Source organism: Lutra lutra, chromosome 8, assembly GCF_902655055.1.
Source record: "Lutra lutra chromosome 8, mLutLut1.2, whole genome shotgun sequence".
NCBI lineage: Eukaryota > Metazoa > Chordata > Mammalia > Carnivora > Mustelidae > Lutra > Lutra lutra.
This window is the reverse complement of record NC_062285.1, coordinates 139,057,113-139,079,515: the sequence shown is the minus strand read 5'-3', so window position 1 is coordinate 139,079,515 and position 22,403 is coordinate 139,057,113. Positions and strand designations below refer to the sequence as shown.

At 50.4% G+C, this 22,403-nt stretch overlaps 1 protein-coding gene across 5 annotated transcripts in view; it reads left to right on the top strand.

Annotated features, from left to right (window-relative positions):
• Positions 1-22,403, top strand: part of SCUBE1 (signal peptide, CUB domain and EGF like domain containing 1) — a 134,624-nt gene that overhangs the window by 16,706 nt on the left and 95,515 nt on the right. For 4 of the 5 annotated variants that reach the window (XM_047743349.1, XM_047743352.1, XM_047743348.1 and 1 more), the window contains exon 3: positions 4,431-4,559. In XM_047743349.1, coding sequence (XP_047599305.1) covers positions 4,431-4,559 — 129 coding nt within the window. Of the gene's footprint in view, positions 1-3,340; positions 3,574-4,430; positions 4,560-22,403 lie in introns of those variants that run through there. The other variant, XM_047743351.1, reaches the window with a different exon arrangement.

The following is a 22,403-nucleotide window of genomic DNA, read 5'->3' as shown; positions in this document are numbered from 1 at the left end:
AAATCAGGTCACATCCACAATACTGGGGGTTAGGGCACGAGTACATCTCTGGGAATGACACAATTCAGCCCACAATAGTCCTTCAAGAATAAACATCCAGAGAGCTTGGCTCTGTCCCCTTCCACTCCTTCACCCTCTCCCTACCCCATTTGCCTGTTCCTCATTCTCTGGCTTTAACAGTCCTTAAAACGTGGTCTGAGCCTGCTGGGCATCTTGGGGGCCTGTGGGCTCTCCCCCAGGCCTGGTGGCTCATGAACATTTTTTTTAACAGAAATAAATCCACTCGCTTTGGCAGAGACTTTTTTTGGTTGATTTGTTTGTGTGTTTCTTTCTTATTTAAAGGAGGAGGCTCACATGATTAAAAAAAATTCAACACACAGGCACAGAAATCAGGGGAGGGGGGTTAGTTGTGAGCAGATGCTGCAGGCCGGTCTAGGAAGCCTGTGGTAGCACATCAGGTCTGGGGGTTGGAGAGGAGCTGATGGTTCTAAGAAATGCTTGGATCTAGGGGAAATCCTTTGGAGATAAGTTAAGGGAAGAGGTCTGAGCAGTGAACATTCCTTCACTCTACTGCCTACTGGCATGTATTGTGGCCCATACTATAGGGTGTCACAGGAATAAAAGGCTAGAGTTGTTTTATTGATTATTCAGCAATATCTTTATAATGCCTTCCGGGTATGGTGACCAAATAGGTTGTTATTTTGAGAGTGAAAAGTGTGCTGTCAATAATGACACCCGGACAACAGCATAAAGTGGAAATGTGCCACGCAGATCGGGGCATATGATTATCCTAACCAGGGGAAGAGACATTTTTCTTAGACCTCACCACCATTCAAACCAGTTTAATTGCATTTTATGGATGTGGAGACTCTGTGTTTCCTCTTTGCTTTGGTTTCCGGGCAGCTTAGAGCCATATTTGTGGCCAACTTTTTGAAATTGTGCTAGAATTACCAAGTGTATTTGTATACTTTCACCAGTTTTCTCTTATTCTTCAACCCTCATTTCTTTTTCTTCTTCCCACCATCTTTATTTTTAAATCGAATTGTGTGCATTTTGTAAGATGTTTAGATGGATCATGCTTGAAGAAGTCGATGGGTGGATGAATCCATATGTGAATGGATGGATGGGTGAGTGGATGGATAGACAGATGGCGAGTGGGTAGGGGTGTGTGTGTGTGTGTGTGTGTGTGTGTAGGTGGGTGGGCGTTTGGAACAATGAATAGATGGATGGGTGTTTAGACATTTGGATGGATGGATGAGTGAATGGATGGATGTTTAGATGTTTAGACGAATGAAAAGATGAGTGTGTCTGGCCATATATGTAGATGGGTGGATGCATATTTGATACATGGGTAGATATCTGGCTGGATAAATGGACCAGTGAATAATGGGTGATTGGATAAATGGAAGGATAGTCAGCTGACTGGATATTTAATGAATAGATTTTAGCATGAACAGACAAAGGGAAGGATGAATGGATAAATGGTTGCTTGGAGCATTAGATAATACTTCCTCAACACACAGTATACATGTACCAAGGGTGTAGTAATGTGTATATAGTAATTTGCCAATGCCTGGCATGTCATGGGTGTTCTAACTTATTAGAAAGGACACAGGTTTTTGCGACTGAAAGACCTCTGTTCTGACCCTTGCCCTATGGTTTACTATATGACCTTGAGCAATTACCTCTCCTCTCTACCCTTTAGTTTGCTCACCCATAAAATGAAGTTAAGATACCCACTCCAGAGGGTTGCTATGAAAATTAAGTGACCTGGTGTGTGTTTTCAGTAAATATCTGCATAATTCCTTCAGAGCTACAAGTTGAGAGCAAAAAAGAATTCTTTTACCCAAGCATGGAGTAAAAGTGCTTCCCCTCAGTCTCACTGATCCAACCTAAGTCATGTGCCCACCCTGGGACGAAGAGCTGCTGCTACATATACTGTTTGTGTTAAACAACCAGGCTGCAACCCTAGAGTTGGGACCAGGCCATTTTCTCCTGAGCCACCTGTTTACATGAAGAAATGAGGGAGGGAATGGTCTGGGGCTGCCGGTTGAGATTGGATGAGAGATGATGGCCGTGATGAGCAGGTGGTGGAATGGGTGCCCAGTGGACAGACTGCAACCATGTTAACGCTGTAGAAAAACCATGCTTTGGTAGCTGATTCCATGTCTGTGGAGAGGTGGAAGGATAACAATATTCATAGGGACAAGGAACCCAAGTCAAGTGCAGGTTGATGAATTAAAGTCAGGCCACGTTTCCTTTGGAGTGTCTGGGAAATTCGGGGGTGGGAGGCGGGAAGCAGTCAGATTGGTTTATCTGGGACTGTGGCAAAAAGGTCAGGGCTGCAGAGAATGAGAAGTAATCAATAGCTCAGTCTTCATATGCCTGTGTGCCCTTTCAAACATAAAATCTTATATCCCCCTTCGATGTTATTTAAAATGTCTGGGGCTCCTGGGTGGCCAGTTGTTAAGTGTCTGCCGTTGGCTCAGATCATGATCCCAGCGTCCTGGGATCCAGCCGACCTCGGGCTCAGCCTCGGGCTCCCTGCTCCACAGGAAGCCTGCTTCTCCCTCTCCGACTCCGCCTGCTTGTGTTCCCTCTCTCGCTGTCTCTCTTTGTCAGATAAACAAAATCTTTAAAAAATGATAAAATAATAAAAAATAAAATGTCTCAATGTATTAAATCTGATTAAAAACCATTCAAAGGACTTGCAGTGCTGAGCCAGCTTCCCAGCTGATGCTGATGGCCGCTGCAGTTGGGCTGGGCGGAAGCTTCTGTCTCTTTCCTTTGGAGGTTCAGGCTACTTTGTTTTCCCCTCGTCATGGCTGGAAGGGTGGGCACTAGAAGCGGACTGCACAGCCCAGGCTCTGTTTTCTGGCATTTTTGTGCTGCCCTTTTCACTGAAGTCATCCCCTCTACTGGCAGGCAGATATCTGAACAGTGCTTGGTCACCTCTGGAGTTAGGGAGCTCACTACCTCCTGAGTGAGCAGTTTTCCAGTGGACATTCCTACCTGCGACTCTAATTGGCCCCCCATGGCTTTCCTCCACTGCGTGTAGCTCTGCCCTCAGGACCAGCATGGAGGGAGCTTGCAACTGGGTGTCGCTCTGTGGCAGCTCCTCGGGCCTTTAAGGGAGCAGCCAGGCGTGCCTTCGGTGCCCTCTCTTCTTCCGGCCAGCTCTCAGCACTCGTAGCTGCAACAGGGCTTCAAACCTTCCTGTTTGACCCTGGAGGGGAGGGACGGGTTGTTCCTGTGAGGCACTTCCGGTTGTGCTCTGTGGGGCACTTCCGGTTCCAGCAAATACGATAGTTGCGGTTCACCCGCCGGGTGGGCACTCCCGCTTCCTCTTCGCTGCCTCCGCGGGTTTTCTGTGGAGGTCAGGGCCCGTGTGTGCTGAGACGACGAGCCCCGGGAGCGGTTGGGCCGGGGTTACCGAGGTCCACAGGCAAAGCTGGTGGCTCCCCTGGGGCCTCAGCGCTCCCGGCTCGCTGCTGTCAGAGATGTGGCGGCTTGGGCCCCACGAGCTCCCAAGCCAGACTGTCTTGCTCGAATCCCACTCGTACCACTTCCCAGGTGTGTGACCGTTGGGCGGGGGTCTGGCCTCCCTGGGCCCGGCTTGCTTCAGTGCCCGTGTAAAGTTGGAGCGAGAATGACGGTGCCCACCTCCCTGAGCTCCTGCGAGGGGTGAGGAGAGAATGACAGACGGGGTTGCCCGGGACTTGGGTATTGAAGCCGCTCGTTGGGTGTCATGCGTTCCTGTTACTCTCCGAGGCCTCCAATTCTCTGGAGCTCCAGAACTGATAGCCCTTTAACCCCTGATGGGAAATGTTGAAAAAAGGCTTAAAACAGCAAAAAGAGTGACCTTTACAAAGGCTACTGGCCATTGTTCAGAGACAGAAGCCTTTGTTATAACAAGGATTCTGGAGCCGTAGAAATTCGGGCTTCAGGCGCGGCTGTGGAAGGAAACTGTTTGGGCGGAGTCTGTGCATTTCTCCTTCCAGAGGTTACATTTCTCGGTGGCGTGCAAGGTTAATTTTATTCAGTACTCCGCACTGCACAAAGTCATGAGCTCTCCATCTCTGGGGGGCTTTCACATGAGCTGAAGAGAGCCGGTTTCAGGGGTTTTTAGACAGGGTCCCCGCATGCTGTTGTCTAGAGGCTTTTGAGGGAGGCAGAGCTGGGGGTGAATTCTTGCCGAATTCGCTGTGGTGAGGGCGCCCGTGCTGCCCCAGGAGGAGGGGGCCCACCTTAGTGCAGAGCCAGGCTCTTCGTCTTTGCCATCTTTGGGGCCCCAGGGCCCAGCAAGGACTTCAGCGTATACCTACTGAGTCATCCCCGAACTGTTCACACCCTGGTGGCTTTCAGTGGTAGCGGGGAGAGGGGACCCCCAGGCCCTTTCTCTGAACGCTCTCCCGGCCCTTGTTTTGCAGACATCGACGAGTGTGAGAACGACTACTACAACGGGGGCTGCGTGCACGAGTGCATCAACATCCCAGGGAACTACAGGTGCACCTGCTTCGACGGCTTCATGCTGGCCCATGATGGACACAACTGCCTGGGTGAGGACACGGCCGTGCCCGGCCCGCTAAGCACGCCCTGCCTGTCCCTCAGCTCCAGCCTACAGTGCTGGGGGTGGTGGGAAGGCTCGCCCTCCTCTGGTTCCTTGTGTTACTTTGCTGGGGCCTCCAGCACACAACGGCACAGATCGGTCGGCTTCCACCACAGGAATTTATTTTCTTACAGTTCTGGAGGCTAGAAGGCCAAGGGCCAGATGTTGGCAGGTGTGGTTTTTCTGAGGCCTCTCTCCTTGGCTCACAGATGGCCACCCTCTTGCTATGTGTTCGCGTAGTACTCCAGTCTGGGCGTACCTGGAGCTGGTTTATCGTGCGCCCTCTTTTTCTTTCTGCCTCTCTGTGTGTGTCCTCATCTCCTTTTCTTATAAGGACACCAGTCTTATTGGAGTGGGGCCCCTCCTAACAACCCATTTTTAACCCAGTTACCACTTGAAAGGGCCTGTGTCCAGGTAATTCACGTTCTGAGGTCCTGGGATCAGGGCTTCAACATCTGGATTGGGGGAACACAATGACCCATCACAAGGATTCTCATCTACCTCTAGATTCTCATGGCTCAAGTACATAGATTTAAGCCAGTTGTGTGGAATTTAGAAGAGTAACTTAAGCTTTGCTGGATTGAATTGGGAACGTGTAGGAGAAGAAGGAGAGAAATTAGAAAGCAGCGTTGTTGTACTGGTGTGTCTCCTCGCAGCCCTCCCTGCCCCCAGATGTGGTTTCCTGTAGGGGCAATCAGTGGCCCCCATCACATGCCCCCCAGATATCCTCCACCCCAGCCACACCCCGGCCCGGGTTATCACCATTTTGCCAGCTGTCTCATAGTGTGAGAAGTGACTAGTGAGCCAGAGCTGCTGTAACAATGTGACAAACTCAGTGGCCCAAACAACAGACATTTATTCTCTCCCAGGCTGGAGGCAAGACGTCTGTAGTCAAGCTGTCCGCAGGGTTGGTTCCTTCGGAGGGCTTCCAGGGAGGATCTGCTCCCGGCCTCTCGCCTGGCTTCTGCTAGCTTCCGGCATTCTGTGCTTGTAGATCATTGTCTCCCCATGCTTTTACATGGCCTTTGCTCCGTGCACATCTGTCTCTGTGTCCCAGTTCCCCTCTTCTAGAAGGACACAGTCCTAAGCTTGTGACCCCTCTGCAAAGACCCTATCTCCAACAGAGGTTACAGTTTCACAGAGACTGGTTTTTAGGACTTCAGCATCTTAGGGGGGACATAATTCGTAACAGAAGTGGTTTGCCATCTGCAGCCAGAGGACCATCTCATGGCAGAGAGCATGGGGTCTCGAAGCAGTTGTGCCTGTCCCCCAGGCCCTCCCTCTGCTGCTGGCTGCTGAGTGACACAGGTCCCAACAGCTAGAGCCAAGGAGGTAAGACTGTGGACTGGGCAGGAGTGTGGCTGTGGATACCTTATTCTTGTCTCAGAGTCCCTTGTTGGTAAAGGGAGATGATGAAGAGCTGCTTCGTCCTGGGCTCTTGTGAGCAGTGACTGAGACAGTGTCCTGCTGCCAGTGTCCTGCCTAGCCTGGCATTCCCCTGCTAGTAGCCGTCACTCCGGTCACAACCTCTGAGCCTGCTTCCCTGCTGGAAAGCGGGATGACGATGCTGCCGATTTCACCAGGCGGTGTGCAAGGACAAAATGACATGGCGAGGTGAAGTGACCGGCATTTACCGGGCACAAATAATCAACAAACAGGCATTACTGTTACTCCGGGTGACTCAGCCTCCCTTTTGTGGTTGGACATTTAAATTGTTTGTTTATATTTTTGTTTTATTCCTACCCTCAGAATCCCAAGGTGTGATTCTTGGCATAAATTATTTTTTCTTAATTTCCTAATTGTTTCCTCTAACCTTTCTTCCCAGAAATGGAATGACTAGGTCAGAGGGTCATTGGGATATTTTTATGGCTTTCGGTGCGGTACTTCGTGAAAGGGCTTGGGGGACCTCGCCTGTGCCAGTTGGCCTGTGGGTGCATGGAATGGCAAGTGTGGCATCCCGATTACCCTGGAACCCGTCCTCCCAGTGGTGTATTAGCTGTAGATTTCCTGCTGCTTTTGTTTAGTGAATGTTGGCTCTCAGACAGACTTGTTATGGGAAACAGATCTGTGAACATGTAATTATACCCAAAATAAGGGCTGAAATGGAGGTCTGGACAGCAGGCTGTGGGATCCCTGAGGGTTCTGTGAAGAGACGCCCCTGCACTGGGTGAGGTTGGGGCTGGAAATGGAGTGGCTCCCCAGGGGGCTTCAAAGAGGAGGTGGCATGGAACAGATTCTGTGAAGGTTGGGGAGCAGCTGGCTGGGACGAGGGCACGCCTGTGCAGAGAGCCACAGGGGGCTCCTGGGGGCTGGGCTCAGGGCGGGAGGCAGGAGTGCCAGGAGGCTACAGCAGTGGGCTGGGCATTTGGTTAGATTGTAAAGATTGAGGCTGTGCCGTAGGACCTTTATTGTGCCAGACACCAAGTGAAGTATGGTCTAAGCGATATCTTGTTTAATCCTCCCAAAGCACAAGCCCTGAGTTTTACCAATTTTGCCACTGTTTCAGATGACAGCAGGAGTTCACTTCAGTAACTGATTAGTCTGGGAAGGCAGAGCTGATATCCCCATGAGACAACAGGCAGTAGCACCCAGTGGTCCAGATGACAGGCCTTGGGAACTGCCCGTTCTGGGCTCAGGTCCTGGCTCTGCCAGTTACCAGCTGTGTACCATTTGGCCAGTCACTTCACCTCCGTGCCTCAGTTTCCTCACCTGTAAAATGGAATTCATAGTCCCTATCTCATGAGGATTGAAGGAGATCCTGGCTATAGAACATCTAGAGAAGGCCTAGCATCGAGCACTCACAGTGTCATGGGCTTCGAGCCTGCTCGCCAGCTTTCAGTAAGAAATGCATTGGGGTAGGCCTGTGAAGGCCAGAGCCAGCCATCTGCACTCCCTAGACTGTGTCTGACCCATGGGACTCCCTTTCTCGTCCTAACACTCCTACCCGTGGAGGACCACCTGTTCCTAAATACCCTTGTTCTGGACGATGGCAGGTATACCCAGTGCCTCCCGACTAACGGCAGAGTCTGGGTGGGTTTATTTTTATTTTTACAACAGATTCTTTTACACTGATTAATTTAAAGAACTGGGTAAGACTTTCCCGACCCCCACCTCCGAGCACAGATTGCAACTTCACACGGCTCTAACTCACACATACGGCAGCCAAGAAAAGCCTTTCTCTGTTGCTCCTCTGCTTTTAGCTGAGGGCAGAACTTTCCCGACAGACGTGTTTTTGTTTGGGCTTTTTCCTTCTCAAGACAAAACTAGCTCTAGAGAAGTCAGACCTTGGTTCCAACCATCTCCATCCCACGCTGACCACATGACCTCCCAGAGCCTCACATCCCTCCTCCATAACAGGTGGTGAGAGATACAGTGCCTGATATGGCATCAGGATAAGTGCTGGCAGAAACATAGAATGATGGAAGAGGAAGCCAGGCTTGGAGTTTGAAGATTTAGGCTCAAGTTCTGGCACAACCACTCATGAGTCAGTGGTTTGGGACCACTTCCTCAAACGCTCCAAGCAGGTTCCCCTAACTACAACATGGGTCAGTAATCCTGGTCTCAGAGGGGCGCCATGACAGTTAAATAAAAAAGCAGGTCTGGAGAGCTGCATGTACAGATGTCACATTTTGCACAGGTGCTAGGTGCTGTCATCATGTTGTCATGGAGGTTTCAAGCAGGCAGCCTGCCATCCTCCTCCTGCCTACAGACACGTTTGTCCTCCCGGTGTTTTTGTAATCATCACTGTTGCTGTCATCTCATTGAATGATTTGTCAACATTTAAAAATCAAGGGATGTCACAGAACAGATCACAAAAGCAGCCTCAACAAAATCTAATAAAGATCAAAGACATACACGCATCTTTTCTGACCACAATAGCTATGAAACTAGAAGTCAACCACAAAAGACCATAGATACATGAAGATTAAATAAAATGCTACTACACAATGAATGGGTCACCCAGAAAATAAACAGAGAAATAAAAGAGTACATGGAAACAGGTGAATGAAAACTCAGTGGTTCAAAGTCTCTGGGATACAACCAAAGCAGTTCTAAGAGGGAAGTTTATAGCACTACCCGTCTCCCTCAAGAAGCAAGAAAAATCTCAAATAAATAACCTAACCTTATACTTAAAAGAGCTAGGGAAAGGACAGCAAACAAAACCCAAAATCAGCAGAAGGAAGGAAATAATAAAGACTAAAGCAGAAATAAATGAAATAAAAACAAATAAGCAAAAGCTATAGAATGGATCAATGAAAGCAGGAGCTAGTTCTTTGAAAACATAATAAAATTGATAAACCTATAGCCAGACTTATCAAAAAAAGGAGAAAGGACGCAAATAAATGAAATCATAAATGAGAAAAGAGAAATAATAACACATACCACAGAATACAAACAATTATAAGAGAATAGTATGAAAACTTATATGTCAACAAATGGATAACCTGGAAGAAATGGACAAATTCCCAGAAACCTATAAATTACTAACACTGAAACAAGAAAAATAGAAAATGTGAACAGACCCACTACCAGCAATGAAATTGAATCAGTAATCAAAAAACCACCAACAAACAAAAGTCCAGGATGAGATGGCTTCACAGGCAAATTCTACCAAACTTTTTTTTTAAAAGATTTTATTTATTTGACAGACAGAGATCACAAGTAGGCAGAGAAGCAGGCAGAGAGAGGAAGGGAAGCAGGTTCCCTGCTGAGCAGAGAGCCCGATGCGGGGCTCGATCCCAGGACCCTGGGATCATGACCTGAGCCGAAGGCAGAGGCTTTAACCCACTGAGCCACCCAGGCGCCCCATCTACCAAACATTTAAAGAAGATAAAGAATACCTGTTCTTCTCAAACTATCCCAAAAAGTAGAAGAGAAAGGAAAACTTCCAAAATTCATGCTGTGAGGCCAGCATTACACTGAAACCAGAATCAGATAAATGCACCACAAGAAAAGAGAACTATAGGCCGGTATCTCTGAATCATATAGATGCAAAAATCCTCATCAAACTACTAGCAAACCAAATCCAACAATACATTAAAAAATACATCAATCACCATGATCCAGTGGGATTTATTCCCAAGATGCAAGGGTGGTTCACTATTCACAAATCAATCAACCTGATGCATCACATCAATAAGAGAAAGTACAAGAATCTTACGATCATTTCAATAGACACAAAAAACATTCGACAAAGTACAACATCCATTCATGATAAAATCCCTCCACAAAGGTTTAGAGGGAACATACTTCAACATCATAAAGGCCATGTATGAAAAACCCACAGCTAACATCATTCTCAGTTGGAAGACCAGGGAGCCTTTCCCCTGAGATCAGGAATAAAACAAGGATGTCTACTCTCACCACTTTTATTCCACATAGTACTGGAAATCCTAGCCGCAGCAATCAGACAACAAAAAGAAATAAAAGGAATCCAAACTGGTAAGGAAGAGGTAAAACTCTCAATATTTGCAGATGACATGATTATGTAGAAAACTCTAAAGATTCTACAAAAAAACTGTTAGAAACTGATAAATGAACTCCGTAAAGCCACAGGATACAGACTCAATCTACAGAAATCTGTTGCATTTCTGTACACCAATAATGAAGCAGCAGAAAGAGAAATTAAGGAAGCAATCCCATTTACAATTTCTCCAAAAATAATAAGATATCTAGGAATAAACCTAACCAAAGAGGTGAAAAACCTGTACTCTGAAAACTATGAAACACTGATGAAAGAAAATGAAGACAACATGAAGAGATGGAAAGACATCCCATGCTCATGAGTTGGAAGAACAAACATTGTCAAAATGTCTGTACTACCCAAAGCAATCTACAGATTTAAGGCATTCCACTGTTGGAATACCAACAGCATTTTTCACAGAATTAGAACAGACAATCCTAAAATTTGTATGGAATCACAAAAGACCCCTAATAGCCAAAGCAATCTGGAACAAAAGAAGCAAAGCTGGAGGCATCACAATTCCAGACTTCAAGTTCTATTACAAAGCTGCGGTAATCAAAACAGAATGGTACCGGCACAAAAATAGACACATAGATTGATGGAACAGAATAAGAAACCCAGAAACAAACCCATAATTATCTGGTCAATTAATCTGTGACAAAGCAGGAAAGAATATCCAATGGGGAAAAAATGGTGCTGGGAAAACTGGACAGCTACATGTAAAAAAAAATGGAACCAGAGCACTTTCTCACATTGTACACAAAAATAAATACAAAATGCATTAAAGACCTAAATGTGAGAACTGAAATTATAAAAATCCTAGAAAAACACATGTAATAATTTCTCTGGCATCAGCTGTAGTGACTTTTTTTCTGGGTAGGTCCCCTCAGGCAAGGGAAACAAAAGCAAAAATAAACTATTGGGACTACATCAAAATAAAAAGCTTCTGCATGATGAAGGTAACAATCAAAAGACTAAAAGGCATCCTACGGAATGAGAGGAGTTCTTTGCAAATGGCATATCTGATAAAGGGTTAGTGTCCAAAATATATAAAAGCTGATACAATTCAACACCCAAACCCCAAATAATCCAATTTAATAATGGGCAGAAGATATGGATAGACATTTTTCCAAAGAAGACATACAGATGGTCAACAGACACATGAAAAGATGCCCCACATGCTCATCATCCCTCATCATCAGGGAAATGCAAACCAAAATCACAATAAGGCATCACCTCACACCTCTCACAATGGCTAAAATCAACAACACAAGAAACAACAGTTGTTGGTGAGGCTGTGGAGAAAGAAGAACCCTCATGCACTGTAGGTGGGAAGGCAGACTGGTGCAGCCACCATGGAAAACAGTAGGGAGGGTCCTCAGAGAGTTAAAAATAGAACTACACTATGATCCAACAATCAGACTACTGGGTATTTAGCCAAAGAATATGAATGCACTAATGTTTATGGCACCTCCATGTTTATAGCCGCATTGTTTGCAATAGACCAGAGATGGAAGCAACCCAAGTGTCCATCAACTGATGAACAGATAAAGAAGCCGTTAATAAGAATGAAGTCTTGCCATTTGCAATGACATAAATGGAGCCAGAGTATCATGCTGAGTGAAATAAAGCCAGTCAGAGATGGACAAATACCATATAATTTCACTTACATGTGGAACTTAAGAAACAAAACAAACAAGCAAAGGAAAAAAGAGGGAGAAAGACAAACCAAGAAACAGACTCTGAATTATAGAGAACAAACTGATGGTTACCAGAGGGCAGGTGGGTGGGGTGGTGGGAGAAACAGATGACAGGGATTAAAGAGTGCATCTGTTGTGATGAGCACCAGGCGATTAAAATAAAAACTTAAAAAAACAAGTAAATAAAAATAACTAATAAAAATAACTGGAAAAAAGCAAGGGATGTTACATAAAAATCAGTATTTCCAGCATTGTTTCCGCTTGGCCACAATCACCTGACCCCTGAAATTGTGGACCTCGGGCAGGAGTGCAAATGGAGGCTTTTATGGGACATACTTATGGCTAAATATGGTAGAGTGAGAAAGCTTCAAAGCCAGAATATATTCCGTCTTTTCTGCCTTGACAAATACTCCTTCCTAATGACCCAGAAGGCTACACTGGAATTTCAAATCTGAGATTCCTTGGAGTTTTGTGTCAGAAAGTGGTCGTGTAGGCAGTGCCCGCTCCCAGTCCTTCTCATGGCTGACTCCATCCTATACCACAGGAGCCTGAAGACCCCCTCACCTGAATGTTCAAGCTCTGACCATTTGCTCCCAAACTACCTTTCCTTTCTCCATTGCTTGGTCCTAAGGGTTATCTGTCCCTCTGAAAACAGACTTGGGGCCATTCAGACAGGGAATTGTAGGGTCTCAAATACCTCGAGTGTGGTCTAGAAGGGCGGGTCTGTGTTCCAGATGCCCATGATCCTCTGCGGGCTCCTTACTCCACAGGGAGGGCTGTAGCTACCGGAGATAGAGCAGGGACCCCCAAAGTGTAGCGCCCAGGGCAGGGGTACCTCTTGCCCACATCTCAGTGTAGGACTAGGGCAACTGACAAGAGCTGGGCCACAACCACCTACTTTGGAGGGGGTATGTACTTCCTGCTGGCTATAATCCTCACCATGCCCTACTGCTCACAGTCAGTAGCTTTAGGCATTTAATTACCTGCTTGGTCTCAGTGGGGATCACGTTCATGCTTCCTGGTGAAGTTTCCAGCACAGGGCCTGCCCCCCTGTGCTCAGTGGCCATGGAGGCTAATGGAGTTGTTGGAAGATTCTCTGATCTTGCTGCCTTGTGCAGGCCTGACCATCTCTGGTCCATCACCAAGAGCCCACTCACAACCCATCACCCAACGGGGACAGTGAACGCTGTTCTCATCTCTTGTTTTTTGGTCTCCAGGAGTCTGGGTCAGGAGTCTTGTCCAGCTGTAACATTCCTCTCTCAACCACTACTGAATTCCTCAGGGATGATGGCTGGACTAAATCCTGATCAGCAGAGTATGAAAAGCATTCTGAGTTAATTAGGAGAAATGAGGCTGATGGCTTCGGGGTTAGTTTCTTGCCTGAGTTTTCACAGTTGAACCTTTTCTTTTGAGCAAAAGAGGTTATTTTCTTACAGAGATGGCTTGCCTGGGAGGGTGGCCAAATCTCTCCTCTGGGGAGCAAAGCCCTCTCTCTATTTGACATCTTTATTGAGGAATTTCTCAAATATAACAGAAAATGACACCAGAGGGAATTGAAACCATGATGAGATCCTTGTTCAACCCCAAATGACTGCTTTTAGCATTGTAATTACTTGAAATAGCAGTAGTTCTGTTTGAAAAATATTATTCCAAACTCCATGCAATTGGACATAAGAGCAATATTTAGGCTAATAGAATAAGATTTTTTTTTCATCTTAAATTAAAACCAGCAGTGGATAATTTTTTCCCGTCTCCACAAAGCAAGGGTCCTTTTTCTCTAAAGCCATTAGTTCACTTAGCCAGATGTTTTCTTCGACCCCAGTCTTTACCTTGACTTATGAAAAATATGTTTCTCAAGTTGCTCACAGTTTGAATTTTGAACTTGCTTCTCAGCACTTTTTCCCCCGATGAAGAGAAGTCATCTGTAGCCGGGTCCCACAGAAAAGTTGTTTTATTAACAAGATGGCTACTTTCCCGTTAATGCTCATTGAGCACCTACTGTGTGCCCAGCCTTGTGCTAGGTGGGCAGTTCTACTTGAGTGAGATGAGGGAGCTGGGCTGGAGTTTGTGCCACACGCCCAGAGTTGTACAAGATGCTGTGTTCATATTCCCTCAGTCAGTCCTCACTGTGTCCACGGGCAGAAGCCATTCATGGCCCTTTTTTTTTTTTAAAGATTTTATTTATTTATTTGACAGAGATCACAAGCAGACAGAGAGGCAGGCAGAGAGAGAGAGGGAAGCAGGCTCCCCGCTGAGCAGAGAGCCCAATGTGGGACTCGATCCCAGGACCCTGAGATCATGACCTGAGCCGAAGGCAGCGGCTTAACCCACTGAGCCACCCAGGCGCCCTCATGGCCCTTTTTTATGAATGAAAAAACCAAGGCTCAGAGAAGGAAAGTGGCCTGCACGAGGCCACCCAGCCAGTAAGTGGCAGTGCTGGGACCATTTGCCAGCTCAAGCCTGTGCGTTGCTGACTACCCCCCTGCTCCACAGTGCCCAGAACAGCACCAGCTTGGGGAGGCTGGCCAGGTTCAGGGAAGGGCTGGCTTCCCTCCCTGGGTGTTAGGGATGTACCCCATATGAGCAGGGGAGTCATGGAGGACATCCAGAAATCCCAGCATGTGCCAAGCCGGGCAGGTGGGTAGCATACCAGGGGCCAAGAGGGAGCCCCTGGCTCCAGAGAGTTCCTCCCAAGGGCACCTCCTCCCCAAAGCCTGTACTGCCTCCCCTGGCCAAGGCAAGAGCCTGCCAATTGTGTAGGAGCTTTGTGTCACCCTGGGACTTCCCTCAGGCTTTGGTCTTACCCTGTGTGACTGCAGAGCCCTGTTCTTCCAGAACTCACTCTCTCATGGCCTCCCAGTGTGTCTGTCCACTGGCTCATGAGGCCCCCTCACCAGGGCCCTGTCAGCTTTTCCTCCTTGCTCTCACCTGTGCCAACCCACTGAGCCACCCAGGCGCCCCACAGATTTGCTTATTTTCTGCCCTCTGGCCCAGCCTTCCTTAAACCCATGGAGTCCTTCTGCACATCCCTGCTGTTCACAGCTCCTCCCAGCAAGGACCCAGTGAGGTCCTTCTTGTCACTCACTTGCCTTTTGCCCTGGAGTCTTCCGTGACTATGTTGTACGCACCACCGCTGTGGCTCTCTCTGCTTCCCCTGATGGCAGAAGCTGTCTTCTTCATCCCCTATCTTCCTCCTGAGAGCCTGGCACGATGTCTGGCATATCCTAGGCATAGGATAAGTATTTGGAGAATGAGAAAATAAGCAAGTCTGTGGGGCGCCTGGGTGGCTCAGTGGGTTGAGCCTCTGCCTTCGATCAGGTCATGACCTCGGGGTCCTGGGATCGAGTCCCTCATCGGGCTCTCTGCTCAGCGGGGAGCCTGCTTCCCCTCTCTCTCTGCCTGTCTCTCTACCTACTTGTGACCTCTCTCTCTGTGTCGAATAAATAGATAAAAATCTTTTTTAAAAAAAAGAAAGAAAGAAAATAAGCAAATCTGTCAAGGTGTCTCATCATCTGGGCCCTGTCGCTCAGCAGACCGCACACTGGGCTCGGGGCAAAGATCAGGGGCATCTGTCAGGACTCCCAGGAGCATCAGAGGCAGAGGTGTTCACAACTGTGAGGACAGGTAGAAGGGCTGTGATAGCAGTGACACCAAAGTCTTCCACCTCATGTTTACCTGTTTATTCCAAACAATTCTGCAGGGCGCCTGCCTTGGGCCAGATGCGGTTTCAAGTGGGGAAGAGACCAGGGAGTGGTAAACGAAGGCACCAACAGGCACACACGTGTGAACTCCCGCAGCCGGAGGGCAGGGAGGACAGTAAACACGCCAACACGTAGCTCAGGAAGGACAGTTCAGTCAGGGCAGCTCCAGTGGAAAATTAATGAAACGACGTGATGAAAGATGACGGGGAGAAGGCTGGGGTGCCGGACGGAGTAGCGCTGTGGTCACTAGTGCTGCTCGAGAAACCACCCCGCCCTCTGTGGCACGAACTGCCATTGTAGTCAGCTTTTGGCCTCCACGGGGCAGGAGTTCAGACGGGGCACAGCAGGGACGGCTCACCTGCTCCACGGGGTCTGGGGCCTCAGCTGGGAAGACGCCCAGGCTGGGGAGGACTTGACAGCAGGCTGGAATCATCTGGAAGCATCTTTGCTGATGTCTGGTGGTTGATGCTGGCTGTTGGCCAGGACGTTTGGGGCAACTTCTCCATGTGGTCTTTCCACACGGGTCGGTGTGGGCTTCCTCATGGCATGGCCACTGCATCCGCAGAAGATTTACAGTCTAGCCTCAAGCTGTTACAAAGCTTCACCCACCTTCGAGCAGAGGGGACAACAAGACAGGGCTCCAGTGAGGAGGAGGACGATACCTTTAGAAAATAATAGGGAGGACCTTCCCTCCAGGCAGAAGGGAGAGGACCAGTGAGGTGGTGACACACTTGGTGAGTCTGGGAGCAGGTCAGTGTGCCTGGAGGCCGAGAGTGAGGGAAAGGGACTAGAGATGACGTCAGGATGTAGGCAGGGCCTTCCAGGTTCTAAAACGGGGTTGGGATTTTATTCTAAATTAGCTGGGAGCCATGGGAGATTTTAACTAGGAATTGACCTAATCTGATTGACATTTTAACCTAAAGGGATTTGCTTTCTGGCCCCAAATTGGAGAATATATTCCAGGTTGGAAGAGGCAGAGACCACTGTGGTGGTGATGGTCAGGGTCAGAGATGGTGGTGGCTCAGTCCAGAGTGCCAGTGGTGGAGGTGAGGACAAGTGGTTGAATTCAGAATATATCTGAAAGGAGAGCTCTGAAAGGAGAGCTGATGGGTTCAATGGAAAAGGTAAGAGAAAAAGAGATACCAACACCAACTGCTAGGTTTTTGCCCGGAGTACGTGGGTGGCTCAGTGCTGTGGCTCAGGTGGGGAACCTGGGAGCAGGGCAGGCTGGAGTGGTGAGGGGTGGACTCGAGAGCCAGTCTGGCCATGTTTTGTTTGGGGTGACCGATGGAAATGGTGTGCCCGTTCAGAAGTTAGTGGGGTCGTCAGGTCTCCGGTAGGGGGATGTGAGAGTCTGGAGCTTCTAGATGGCGGCGAAAGCTGGAATTCTTAACATTCATTCATTTCTTTAAGATTTCACAAGCACCTGCCCTGAGCTCACAACTAGGAGTTAGACGACACAGGCCCAGCCCTCAAGGAGGACGGGGAACCAGCCTGCCCGGCTTCGAATCCTGGATCCGTCACTTACTCACTTGCTATGTGACCTTGACCAAGTAACTTCACTTCCCTGGGCCTCCGAGTCCTCCTCTGTAGCGTGAGGCTAACCACAGAGCCTATCTGACGGGTGAGGCAGACACTGAGTGAGATCAGCTATGTGAAGCACACACCCAGTGCCCGGCCCATACTGGGCCGGACTGATGTGAATTACCTAATTTCACTCATTCCTAGCGTGTAAAGTCAGAGTACATTGTGAAGACAATAGATTTGCTTTCTGAGCAGGCAAAGATGCCTGGGCTCTGCATGAAGCCCCTTGGGGACCACCCCTCCACATGGTGCTCCTGCCACACGAGCCTCTCCTCCCCACCCTCCTGGGGTCAGAAAGCTCTCCCCTAGTCTTACGTGGATTCGATCCCCTGTCTCTTGACACGGGTCCTGTGGCCCCAGAGCTTCCCATCCCAGCTCTGCCCCATACCCACTTTGTGACCTTGGATACATGTCACCTATTTCACTACCAAACGGCATGATCCTGGTCCCTTAGGGTCAGATGAGGACATGGACGTGCAGGTGACAGTGCCCACCACGCAGAGGGTTAAGAGGAGAAGGAGAGGCTCTCCGGGAACCCTGAGGGGGCCCAGGAGTCCAGCTGCACACGTCAGGGGAAGTCACGGCGGGCGCCGGCAGCCGGACCGTCCCTGGCAGGATGAAAGGGTCATGCTGCCTGGGCCCTTTTGAAGGCTCCCCTTCTCATGCCGGAGGACAGCTGGAGACAATGTGTTGCTCCTTCAAACCCCTAATGAAGGCTCTAGTTGCCTCTGTTTATTTGTCTTTATACTTCCAACAGCTCAAATGCGTTTCTTGCTGGGAAAAAAATGCCAACCATTTTAATGTAAAACTAAACCACATCAGACAGTCATATACTCACTCCATAAACACCAGTGTTTTCTCAGGTAAACTCCAGAGGATTCTTCCTGCTCTCTTTACCGCTGCCCCCACGCCCACTCTCGGCCCACCTTCAGGCGATGTGAACACCCGTGGTTAGAGGGATTTGACGTGGAGGCATGAGCCAGGTCAGGCCCACTTTTCCATCCTGTCCAGGCTTTTACCACTATTCCTCTAGTGGAAATTCTTTGGTCTGAGAAAAAGAAAACCACTGGGTACTTGTGTGTCTTTATAAATGGGCTTCTTGCTTTCCCCAAACCACCACCAGACCAGGGAGATCATGGAGTGGGGGTGGGGAGGGGGGTTGATGGAGACCTGGGGCGTTTTCAGTGGTAGAGTGACCTTCAGTGGCCTCACGCCTACAGCCAGCACAGGATAGGGACAGGGAGGGGTGTGGAAGAGCAGAAGGGGCCAGGCGGTGCTGGGTGGAAAGGCAGTATACCAAGTCTGGCCCTTTTGGACCATGGACTTGTCTGGGGGCTTTAGAAAACTCCCTGCCTCTTTGTGCCTCAGTTTCCCCATCATATGTGAAATGGAAGGATGGGATATGACCGTGGTTTTCGGATTTCTAGCAGCAGAACCCGTAGTTTCAAGCAGAATCCTGCAGCGCTTCTGCTGCTCAGGCTGAAATGGGAGGCAGGGTGGTCAGGAAACGAGAGTCCTGCTCTCCAGGGAGTACCCTCCCTCTGCCACCTCTGCCCACCACTGGAAGGCCCCTCGGTTCGTACAGCGCTGTTTGGAACCCCTAGTGGGCTGTGGTGCCAGAGCGCCTCTCTCTTCGGCATCTTGTGATTTGATGAGTTGGTGGCATGTCATGTCCTTGAGGACAGGGGCCGAGCCCTATGCTGTGTCCTCCTTGCCTCTGCCAGACGCAGTCCCTGTCCGCCTCTGTCTTATTTCTCAGAACTGGCATCTCCAGCAGGCCAAACAGCTTTCATCCCCCTAAACACACTGCCCTGTCCTGCTCGACGGCGTCCTTGCCCCTGCTCTTCCTTCTGCCCAAAACCCCTCCCCGTGCTTTTTTGGTTGACTGCCACTCGTCCCTCAGGACTCTGTTCAGGCATCAGCCCCTTCCAAAGGCCTTCCTTAAGTGGCACACTCTTCCCCTCGGTGCCCACAGCCCCCACGCTTGTCACTGGACATCTGAGGTCTCCTTTATGGCCTCAGGAGCTCCTGTGGGGTCGGGCTCCGACATGACTTTGCTCCTTTCGCTCCTTTCGGCCCAGCACAAGCTCATTTGTGTGATGGAGGGATGGCAGGTGGCTGGGGCATGGGGCAGAGTGCCTGATTCCGACCTCCCGGAGGAACAGGATCTGATAGCGGTGGGCACGCAAACTGCCACAGGGGCAGAGCATCAGTGCCCTCAGAGCTGCAGAGGTCCACTGGGGAGGTCTCCTAGCAGCCTGTGTGACGACAGCGCCCCGTATCCCCAGCCTCACACCTGACTCCTGCTAGTCTCCCTTCCAGACCAGGGGCGATGGGGACTTGGCTCCTGGCTCCCTTCCTAGCAGTGTTTTGGGGCTAGCTGTCTGCTCTCTCCCCAGGGAGGGGACTATAGAAATACTGCAAGGTGGTCTTTGTGAAAGCACAGGGGTGCCTGGTCGGCATCCGGAGCGGCGCTGCCCGCCTCCTTCCCACACTCCCTCTGGCTGGATGTTTGGGGCAGGGACCACATGGTTGCCCTTCCCATGGGTAGGCCTGGACCGAAATCTCTCGTCCCTCCTCCTGTGCCAGCCCCACCATTGACTAAGTCTTGATTCGGTGGCTTGAGGAAGAGGTCCCGCCCTGTCCCTGGGCCGAGCATGCCATGTGCTTGAACAGCAGAGAAAAATACCGAGTCTCAGAGGATGGGACAGGCAGGCAGACGCTCTCCATCTCATTTGCAGTCTGTGTGCCAGGGGCTTGGTGGGAATGCAGAGAAAGAAATAAAAAATAAGTGGCTGGTGAAGACTCTTTAAAAACACCCTACCACCAAAACATGCGTCCCAAACCAGAGATGAGCCGCGTGCCTAAAAGGGAGTGTAGATCAACAAGTGCGAGCTTCCTAGAACCTCTAGTCCAGCACTTCCTCTGCCCGCCAGCTCACTTATTTTGGAGCAGCCTGGGCCCTCAACGGGGTTTGGAGTTACCCTGGACGTTCATTGGGCCTTGGCTGACTCTGGACAGATGTTGCAATGACCCATCTCCCCCAGCCCCTGGCTGTTTGTGGTGGCCATCAGCCAGCCCCATGTATGGCCCGCTGCACCACCCCGCCCTGTCACCCACCTCGTCCCCACCGCATGCAGCTGGAAATAGACGGCCTGGTGGAGACGCCTTGTGCCCAGCTGGCACGCTGGTCTGTGGGCAGAGGGTAGCCACGGCAGCTGCCCAGTGGCTTGGTCGGGGGCTTTAGTCACCTCGCAGGCTGCCTTAATGGGGGAGAGGATCCTACAGGCCAACTTGCCCTCCCCTGGCTCACCCACTGGCCACCAAGAGGTCAGGCGCCAGTGCAGTCATTTGGGACAAGCTTTCGTGGCGGTCCCCCTGAGTGGGATTTGCTGGGGGCCCCTCTTGCCATTGGAGCTCACCTCTCCAGCCCAGCAGATGGCCCCTCCTGGTCTGGGCTCTGCCAGCCTGGTCTTGGCTCCACGTGTGTATTAAGGCTCAGCTGGGGCACCTCGCAGCCCTGTGCTTCCCTCTGCCTGGAGAGCTGGCTGTCTGTCTTGCCTGTCTTGAGCCCTCCAGGCCGTACTTCTGCACATCTTCCCCGCCCTTCCAGGGCTCTTGCCTCCCTGCCCGGACTGACGGCAGTCGTAGTCCTCACTACGCAGAGTCGAAAGTTCTGTTTTCGTGTCCATCTTCCACACGTGTGACGATTATACAGAAATGCTCAGCGAAATCACTAGACCAAACAGAAGGTAGCCGCCCAGCTCTGCAGTTTTCCCGTCCCAGGGCTCTTGCCCAGTACCGTCCGCATACCAGTCTGACGCGATGTGCTCATGGGCACGCACTCAGGTTTGCACACTGCTTTCCCGGGGTTCTGCTGACCCATAATCATCTAGCCAAGAGGTGGGACTGGAATCAGAGCCCATGACATGAGAGCCGGCAGCCTGCGAGTGAGCGCTGCTGCTGCTGGGGTGGGCGGGCTGGTTAGAAACGCCGGGAGGGGGGCACCTGGGTGGCTCAGTGGGTTAAAGCCTCTGCCTTTGGCTCAGGTCATGATCCCAGAGTCCTGGGATCGAGCCCCGCATCGGGCTCTCTGCTCCGTGGGGAGCCTCTTCCCCCTTCTCTCTCTGCCTGCCTCTCTGCCTACTTGTGATCTCTGTCTGTCAAATAAATAAATAAAATCTTTAAGGAAAAAAAGAAAAAGAAAAAGAAACGCCGGGAGGGATGGTGCGTGACCTCTGGAACAGCTGATGCCCCTTGAGTGCCCTTATCTGCCAGGTCAAGGGGTCCTGAGATGATTTCCATGGGACGTCTGGCCTCAAGGAGCTCTAGGCTGTGTGCAGGAATGTTTCCAGAGTGCTGTCCACAATGTAATTAATACCACACCCAGCACAGGGGACAGCTTGTCTGCCAGGAATGGCTGAAAGGTCACCAGGTGGGGGTGGAGATGGGGTGAAGGGAGGAAGGAACAGCTTGTGCAAAGCCTAAAGGTGGGAGAGGCTCAGCCAGGTAGGAGAGGGGACTCAGGAGTAGAGGGTGATAGATCAACAGGGGGTTTCTGCCAGCTAGACGCCCTCCGGACCTGAGGCGTGGAGCTGTGTCTCCCTGCAGATACGCACATGTCGGGGGTCATAGTTGGCCACGTGCTGGGTACAGCATCAACTCAAGCCTGGCCCCTAGCCCCCTTCCACAGCCTCCAGGGCCCCGCCTGCAGCTCCAGCCTCGCTGTGCACACACGCTTGCACACACGTCTGTGTCCCACCACCGAACCACCTTTCCCCACCCTGGTCCTCACATGGCTGAGGGAGGGGCTCCCCTACCCCTCAGTGTGGCCTCACAAGCCTTCTCACATGCACACCCTCTTTGTCTCGCAGCCCTCAGAGACCCTAGTCAGTGGTTCACCTGCACCGATCTCCCCTCTTCTCTCCCCCGCTGGCTGGACCACTCCCTGAGGGCAGGCCTTGACCAGTGTTCACAGTGTCCTTATTGAGAGAGAGAGAGCGCACACGGACGGACAGGCGTGGCTGCACACTGGCGGGCCTCTGTGGGGCGGCAAGGGCGCGAGAAAGTGATTTCAGCGAAAGCAGCGGCCAGCACAGGCACAATGCAGGGGGCAGAACTAGCAGATGAAGGCAGTCCAGCCAGGAGTGGTGAGAGGGAAAAAGCTGTCAGTCTTTGACCTGGGACCCTTCCTTGGGGAACCCATCCAAGGAAGAGAAGCCTGCGGCTGCCCTGTGTCCCTCACGGGGACTTTTGTTAACAGAGCGGAACAGAGATGAGTGCCCTGAGGGCCGGGGCGGGGGTCCCCTGTCTGCTGGACCAGCAGCAGGTGAGAAGGGCACCAG